The 9,747-nt window shown below is 32.1% G+C and overlaps 1 protein-coding gene across 1 annotated transcript; it reads left to right on the plus strand.

Moving 5' to 3' along the window:
- Positions 1-7,570: 7,570 nt before the first annotated feature.
- LOC108725723 (larval cuticle protein LCP-17-like) lies at positions 7,571-9,488 on the plus strand. Its single transcript, XM_018452920.1, has 2 exons — positions 7,571-7,659; positions 8,890-9,488. Exons 1-2 carry the CDS (start codon positions 7,648-7,650, stop codon positions 9,280-9,282), a joined length of 405 nt encoding a protein of 134 aa, XP_018308422.1. The 5' UTR covers positions 7,571-7,647; the 3' UTR covers positions 9,283-9,488.
- The last annotated feature ends 259 nt before the right edge of the window (positions 9,489-9,747 follow it).

The following is a 9,747-nucleotide window of genomic DNA, read 5'->3' on the forward strand; positions in this document are numbered from 1 at the left end:
TTAATCGTATTCGATTACTGATTTAAACGAAGCTTACCAAGCCGAGGCAGGATTATACTAGCGGCCTACACGTAAAGTGAGTCCAAGGCTCCATAGTTGGCAGGGCGGACCAAGACCCACGCGATTTTCCTTTACGGTCTGTTTGACCGTATTGGACACTGACGATTTTGATAATAGATAAACAACTGAATACTGATGGACATCTGTAGTATTTATTTTCTAAATATACGCACGATGATTACGAAATATATCAATAGAATCTGAATTTTGTGCGGTGTCCTCTGAAAAATCACTAAGTATTGTATTAGAGAAATAAGTTTGCGATGACGTTGATGCAAATAAGGTCGCGAGCGATCAGCAATTTTAAAGGATAGGCATGTTAGAAATTGTTTCATATGTGATACATAAAATACGTATTCTTTCTTTTTCCTCGAAATGTCTTAAATTATACTCACAATATATGTACTTACAAAAAAAAACAAGCTAAAACACTACATTAGCCCATTTTTTTACGAGTGAGTATAATTTCTTAAAAATAGGCAAACGTGAGTTGAAACAATTATAAATGAAACAATGTAGCCATAATAGTCGAAACACTTGCATAAAAAATCACTAAAATTATTGAACAAATATGTATCGAATTCTAATGTATAAATTCTTTAATTGAAATAATATATATATGTATTTTTTTCTTATTATAAAATAGCAACAACATAAATTTTTTAAGTCAGCGTAATTACATTATTTAATTATAAGACACGCATATTTACTGCATTTTCAATGATAACAATACGTGTTATGCAGAGTAGGTATCTCAGAAAGAAAGTTGCAAAAGTAGAGTAGAGAATTTTTCCGTGGCAAATTTTGAATTTCAGTACGTACATCGTACAATGAATACGGTTTCCGCGTTTAAATGCAACTCTTTGTTTCACATTTTTCATCAGTTCTAAAGTATGAAAACTTAAAATCATATTCAATTGGTGTTGATTAACAAGAACCCAGGAATGTGCAGTGTCAGCGTTTGTAGGGTAACCTCAGCGTGAAATTTTACGAAACGCCGGAAATATTTCTTGCACATGCATGACAACGAAATTGCAGAGCGAGAAAATGTAGTATAATGATCGCCTTCGTGATCACTCTACGTGAACGCGAGGCGGCGAACATTACTAAACACATGTCTTTAAGCGCCAATCGATGACCATACTTGGAATATTTTCGAGAATCAAGGATATATTTTTTAAGATTCCTCGCTACTTAGGTTGTTAGATGAATCGATGACCAATGAAAAAGAAAAGGCAGCAAAGATTTACTGTTAAAGGCAACATATCTTTTATTATTATAAATACTTCATAGGTGCTGTTGATTCTTCTTTATTCCACAACTTTTTCTATTTCAGCAAACTTTAAAGCCTATTCTACAGTGTGCTTTTTGTTTCCTGTTTCATGCCTTTTGCTATTTTTTGTATCTTGCCTTTTTGCCTCTTATCCCGGTTTTCGTTTTCTGTTGCTCGAAATAAACGTTTAACGAACTTCAAAAGAGACAGAAAACACATATCAAGAAATATAATTGTCGATAAAATGATCATAAAGAGGAAAAAAGCAAAAGATAAAAAGCAAGAAACAGGAAACGAAGAGCACATTGTAGAACAGCCATAAAACCCGAGAACATTACGCCGTTATATTGCGAATTTAAAAAGAATGGCGTTAGAAATGCAAACAGTGTGTGTGGATGTCTATTATATCTTCTTCTTTAATCGCGCGTATGAGAATACGTTGCTAAATTGCTGCGAATAACTGAAAATTAAATAATTTTGGCGATAATTTACATAAAGGGACTCTTGCTGCGACTATCATGACTATATGTATATAGCTGAATAATATTCCTTGGCAAACTGCCTCCAATTGTCGAATGTGAAGCTAGATTTTTTTAGATCTGGCCTGCCTTCCACAATGAACGCTCGCGACGCTGCACGATCCATGATGTAATTGTTGGACTTAAAATTCGCACTGTTACCGTATGTACATTGTACAAAACACTATGACACGTAAAGTAATGTAGACGCGTCAATTTTTTTTATTATCCTCAAAGATGCTCGCATAGCTTTGTTGCCAAACATATCACTCACCCGGGATCGTTGACCAGAAAAGCAAAATCATCAAAAATTTAAGAAGATTGTAATCCGAAGACTCGGCCAGTTGTCTTATTTTATCCTTATTACCTGAAAATTTGCGCTATAAACGACGGATTTTGAAAAATTTGATGTTAAGATATAGAGTTTGACGTCGTAAAATGTAATACGTACGTAACATTTAAGTGCCAATGGGCCAAAAGATTGAAGTTACGAAACTTTAAAACTTGAAATGATTGCGAGCACGGATTATAGTAAATGGCCGGTCGTTTTGTCATGTTCAAAACCACCGACGAGATACTATTAAAGACCATCGGCCTTGGGCAAATTTTCGTAACTATCAATGGCGCCTCGGGGGCCCGGGGATAATTGAAGAACGATGACATTACCGACAATTAATAAAAATTTACGATTATTAACATAAATATTTCAATAATTTAATTATTAAATTATTAGATTTTTTATTATTATATAAATGCTGTATAAATAAGTACGCATATTTTTAATGCTATAATATCTTATATATTGTCGAGAAATTACAATTTTTTCTCTGCAGTTATCATCTATATTATTGATAATCAAACTCGGATGATAACATTAAAATCACGTACAGTTTTAAATAAAAATCGAGTGTCATTAAGTTTTCAACATATATGTGTGTCTATGAAACTAATAAACCATGAAATTAGTACGGTATTATCAGTTTCTTACTCTTAATCACTTAAATTTTAACAGTCATGCGAACTTCCATATAAGCGCTGACCGTCTTTAATAGTATAATGTACGTATACGTATTATATATTATTATCCAAATATTTATATCAATAATTGCAAATTTATATCAATAACTATATGTATATACGTACTTATAATGCTATAATATCTTATTTATTACTGTCGTCGGTGGTAGAGATGATAACTGTAGAGAAAAAAATTGTAATTTTGCAGCAATAAATAAGATATTATAATATTATAAGTACGCATACTTATTTATAGAACATTTATATAGTAAATTAAAACTCATCAATTTAAATTATCCAAATATTTATGTGATTAATGATCACAAATTTATATCAATTGTCGATAATATCAGCATTCTTCAATTACCTCCGAGTCCTCAGGGCCCTTTTTGTATGGACACCGATCAGATACTATTAATTAAAGTCAACTTTGAACAAATTTGAACAAATTTTCATCCGTACGAAAAGGGCCCTGAGGGCCCGGAGAAATTGAAAAACGCTGATATTATTGACAATTGATATACATTTGCGATTATTAACATAAATATATATTTGGATAATATATCATTAAATTGATGACTTTTATTATATAAACGTTTTATAAATAAGTATGTATACTTATAATTATGCTACAATATCTTATATATTGCAAATTACAATTTTTTTTTCTCTACACTTATCATCTCTATTGATAATCAAACTCGGACGATAACATTAAAATCATAATTATTTTTTAAATAAAAATCGAGTATTATTGAGTTTTAAATATATGTATATGTCTATGAAATTAATAAATCATAAAATTAGCACTATATTATCAGTTTATTACTTAAATTTCAACAAGGAACTCCCGTAAGAATGTCGGTCTTTAATAGTATCTCGTCGATGATTGAAGCTATTCTAGAAATTACTCATACCGACACTGATCATTGCAAGCGATCATGAAGAGTAGAGAGAGACCGGTAGGTTTATTCTGTAACTTTTTAACGGCAATTTTACTAGTTATAATATGGATGTCGTTGTGCGACATCCAAGGTATTTTACACGATAAAATAGTTGCGTAACGACAGTATATGTAAAAGATACGGAACTATCGTTAAAAGTTACAGAATAGACTTTACAGGAGAACGAACTTATATGGACAGATATTATAATCAGCCCAAAAATGATCATCTGAATTAGTTTAATTTAACTAATTGAGATGTCACTTTCGTTCTACGACCATCCTCGCCATTCTCGCTGTTTGCATGGTAGGTCGTATCAGTTTTACATGAAGAATGGTCTCTATTCTTCTGAGGATTATCTCAGAAGTCAGCCCGAGGTTAATTTGGATGTCCCGCAACAAAAATTTTCACTCCAAAAATACAAATGAACTCGAATGATTGTTCTCAACTACTGATCGCTAATTACTAATCGCTATGCGCTTCTAAGCACGCATCTTAATTTATATTACGAGTTCCTTTGTCTTTTGATGGGGATGATCCGGGAGAAATATAGAAATTAATTGTTCTTAGCTAGGTATCGAATGGACTGAATTCTATTGTTAGCTCCAAAAATGCTCCATCGCCGATCTCACCTGCGATATCAGATACCCAATCAATGTATTAGGTATCATCGTGTCGTCTTCTATTATTAATTTTTCTTTGTTTGGCATTTCATACTCCTATTTAAACAGAATTGAAATTAATTCCCACACATTCTTCGTTCGACGGTAACATTTTCGTGAAAGAAAAGAATTGTGGAGTCCTCCGAACGTAACAATCGTAATTAGATGTTTAACATTAAATGTTAAACAAGGACAGATGAATCCGACGCATCGGAGGTATCCGAGCGACGTTTCCGAACGCAGCCATTATCATCTTTTAGTTAACATATTTATAAATACTCAACGTTTTGACAGTTATGACAATAATACTATTTAATACCTAAACTTCGTATGTGTAAAAGGTAAAGCGAAATTAATAAATTGCTATACCAATAAACATTGTAAATTTATAATTTATAATTATTTGATGCGAGACAAATGGTATTGAAGATTTATGTGTTAGGTAGTGAATTGTATTGCATTCATTCACAAATCAGGAATAGATCCAAGTTTCATTCAGAAAATTCTAACGCAAGAGTGGCGAACACTATTCAGAAATAATTTGCTTGAATAATGACCACCGTAGAAGACGTAACGCGCACGTAATATCGCAGAAGGAAGTACAAGGACTCTAACTAGATTTTATCTTCGTTTCTGCTCCAGCGACGCGTCCCGCGCATTCATTCCTCTGACGCTCGTTCACTAACTGGTAATTGCAATCGCAGTATAATTGTTCTTGAGCACTATGAGAAATTCATCTCTTCTTTTCATGTTAGAAAAAAAGATGGTTGTGGCCTTCGGTGCATAGGTATAAGATATTCGTTCTTAGGCAAAGTCGATGTCGCAATACTGGTTCGTACGGATGCACCTTACAGGTTTACCATATCTCTCGATATTTACGAATTATCAGATGGCGAGGGATTCCAAGTATTAGATCTGCTTAATATACATAGAAAAAAAACAGTATTTAAAAAAATATAAAAAATTTATTACATGTATTCCATGTTCAAATTGTCGTTTTATACTACGACCATTTTAGATGAAGTTTAATAATGCTTCGAGTCGATTTACGTTTAATAAGACATAAGATTATTCCACTTTGCTTATCGATTTTTGCATGTGAGACATATAATATTTGTTGTCATTGATACAATTTTGTTCGTATACGTGGATTTTGCCCGAAATCATGTAAATGGGCGAATGGAAAGAGAGTCACGGTCATTCACCGATAAAGAGACAAACAGGAAGGGAAAGCATGATCAAATATTAAAGTCTCTTAATCAAGTATTAAAGTTTATGTTCATGTGTCTCCTCCTGTGATTAATCTTAATTATGATTTTATGACACAGACATTAATTTTACTGCCATTATGCCACCGAATTTTGCAATTTGCTACTGTTACAACGCAAGGAGATAATTATCAAATTATTTTTTAATTTCAAGATTATTTAACCCTAAAAAAAGATCTTTTTAAGACAGAAAAAATATACGCTAATTGCATAAAAAAGGTATCGAATATTACACTACTTTTAATAAAAAATGTATGCGAAATAAACGCAATTAGTCAAATATTTCATAACGCAAGACACATAAGATAAATTGAAAGTGACTAAAATAGTCAACTGGATTATAGTGAAGGAAAAACTTGGCGTGCCCGGGTCGCATTAAAACGTAATATTGTAGGATCAATATGTTTTCATAGTATGGAAATTATATTTGCAATACGAATTAATAAAAAGGTTATTACATACAATATTCTGCAGATGTACACAATACACATGAAAACAATGATTCAACAAAGAAGAGATGTAATTAATAATTGCTTACTAATCTTATAAATTCGTTATCTATAATGTTATTGTATCTAAATATTATCAATATCATTCCATATTATTTCTCCATTACTTTTCTCCAACTTATATCACGTCTATTATTTGTGCGTATATTTTCATGTCCCATAAACTGTGTCACTATATACATACATATATATTATATTTATATACAAATGTATATTATTTTTATATTTTAATTTATAATGCAAATACTGTTTTGAGATAATATATTACAGAAGTGCAATTAATGTGATTCGGGCACGCCAAGTTTTTTCTTCACTACAATCTAGTTGACCATTTTAGTCACTTTCAATCTATTTTATATGTCTTGCGTTATGAAGTACTTGGCTAATTGTATTTATTTCGTATACGTTTTTTATTAAAAGGAATGTAATTCAAGGAATGTATTCAATACCTTTCTTATGTACTTGGCGTATATTTTTTCTTTCTTAAAAAGGTTTCTTTTATGCGGAGTCTACAATAGAAGTCGTAGCGGTCGTAGAGTCTTAAGCCGTAAAAAATTAACCAATCACAGTCGAATATGAGAGCGTATTTCCTTCCTATTTGTTCCAGTAATATATCTAAGAAAATATCTAGATATAATAATAAAAATGTACACGCAATCGTACATTTCTTTTGCATCAATAAGATCTCTTTAAAGAATGATATATCTCCCTAGAATCTTTTAAATCCCATAATTGAGTACAGCGAAATAATAGTTAACATTTTTCCCAAGGAGAGAATCTTAGGTTTGCAGGTTAAGCAAATTAATAAATATTCGATTGTGCCATTGTGATTTGTTGAAATTATTAAAGGTACAAAATTCTTCTTTAACGCATGTTCACAATTTTCTATTTAGAAATTTTGAAAAAGTATCAGAATTTTCAAATCACATAAAGCGGGATTATAGGCAATATTTTGTAAATTGCAATGCATGCTGGAGGCATTATTGTTATCGAATTTTGCTCACATTATGCACTACGCCACATGAATGTTGAGTTCTTGAAGACGACGAGCAGACAAGTAATACAATGTCAACAGGTTTCTCGACTATTATGCAACCAATCGATTTAGGCATCGCGTGGAAAGGTCAAGTCGACTTGAACTTACTTTTGGCAGAAGATTCTATTCTAACCGGTGTCTTCTCTCTCATTCCTTCTCTCTTTTTCTTTGTCTTTTCTTGTCGCCATGGCTATATAGAATCCTGGCTTTTTCTCGTTTTTGGGTTTCTACATTATGATCAGGGAAAGTGGGGATCTACAGTTTCGTATAAAAACGCATTCGGATCTCATTGCGATCACACTCGAAATCTCATCTCGCTCCTCCATTGGATCAACAGATTCGAGCTATCCACACGACAAAATGAAATTCCTCGTGAGTTCTGCATTTTTCTTTACTTCATCTTCAATTCTCAGATTTATAAATAAATTGTTAATCCGTAAAATTAATATCTCGTCAAAATATCTAATATTACTACTATGTTAATTAAATTCTAATCGATTCTGCATTTTCTAATTTAAATCTTTAAAATTTTTACAAAACCTTTGACTAACTTAATTTGTTTAACATCTGTGTTAGTATATTATATATTTCAATATACAATTAAGAAGGCACTCTTAAATTTTTAGTATTCTTAGATTTATCAATGTCAACCGTTAACTTGGAATAATTCTCGGAGTTTTCCGTTCGTTGAGATCTTCTCTAATTTTTGCGAAAACAGCTTGTTACGATTCTGTGATCTAATTAATCGAGAAGAGAAAGTTAATTGCAATAACAGATCAATCGGAATAAACTAACGGGAACTTAACTCGCTTATATATATACATAGATATCAAGATTATTAATATCTTGATATTTACTTCTCTTCATGGATTTACACGAAACCTATAATCTTTTTTTGCAGCGCGCAATATTGCGCGAAAGTAGCAATCTTTTGCCTTTAATATTTTTTGATCGATAGCAATAAATTTACATAATCGACGTATATAATTCTTAAACAATAAAAACATGTTATTTAACTGGCATATTTTGCGTGCTTGTCAATTAATAATATAACCCAGTCATGATAATGATGTTATAAATCATTGTACAACATATATCAATTTTTTGTTCATATTTTTTAAAAATATTTTGATTATCCCGTTTCAATTTTATATTTCTTACTTTTATCTAGTAGATTCAACATTTTGAAATATCGATAAAAACCCTTTGTAATTAATTATTTATCAATAATAAGCAAAAGTAAATTTATAATCACGCAATCAATCTTATATCTTTATAAGTGGAAAGATCGGTTTTGCTACTATATAAAAATTAGGCTCGATATAGATGTGAAAAAATAATTATGTTGAACCATAAAGATAATTACGGAGTGTAGGACAAACAAGCATGATAATAATACTACAAAAAATTTTGATCTATCAATGAGTTTGATAATTCAATATAATTATTTAGATAGTCCAACATAATTATTTTCAGATCTGTGTATTTGGCTTAATTTTTTAATTAAACAAAATCATTCTTTCTGCGTAGGAAATGATAAAAAAATTATTCCCACCGCGCTTGTCTTATTACATCTATACCTCATTTCAATTTTTATTTTAGATTGTGACTCTCGCTCTAGTCGCCATCGCTCTGGCACAGCACCAGCACCCGCATTCGCATGTACAACCGGTAGCAGCCATTCTGAAGCAAGCGCAGGATATCTCGCCGGAAGGATCTTACAGTTACGCCTATGAGACCGAGAATGGAATCGCCGCTTCCGAGCAGGGCTCGCCACAACCCGTTGGACCCAAGGGCGATCCTGCGGTCGTCGCCCAAGGTCAGTTTCAGTATACCGCTCCTGACGGCACCCCCATTGCTCTCCAGTACACGGCCGACGAGACCGGCTTCCACCCACAAGGTACCCACCTGCCGGTCGCTCCACATGTACCCGAGCTGATCCAAAAAGCCGTCGCATACGTTTTAGCCCATCCGCAGCCCGAGAACCAGCAATAAACGATCGATGACATTTAGCAACATCTCCGGACAAAATGCTTACCTTTCGTGCCACGCGAACCATAGACACAAAGTGTTTTGTTAATATATAAATACAAATATTCTTCAAAAATTTTTCGGCGTATTCATTTGTCGATCCAATAAATTGATTGAAACTTTGTTGCGTAGAACAATAAAATAAAAAATGTTATTTTTAGGGGTATTGTACGGCTCATGAAAAATTTACAAATGCTTATAATGCTTATAAATAAAACATACAAAAATGACACAATAACTTATAAAATGCGTTTATAAAGTTTTATTAAGGAATAAGAATGATAAATATGTATATGAAGTAATAAATAATAATTACAATCTTTCTACATATATTACAAGTGTTACGATATGAGGTACATATTTCAACACGTAATGCGTTGATTGCATTTAATGAACTGAATTCAATCTGCGCATTTTGTATGCTTTGAG

The sequence above is a fragment of the Mycetomoellerius zeteki genome, unplaced genomic scaffold (genome assembly GCF_001594055.1).
Source record: "Mycetomoellerius zeteki isolate Tzet28-1 unplaced genomic scaffold, Tzet1.0 scaffold358, whole genome shotgun sequence".
NCBI lineage: Eukaryota > Metazoa > Arthropoda > Insecta > Hymenoptera > Formicidae > Mycetomoellerius > Mycetomoellerius zeteki.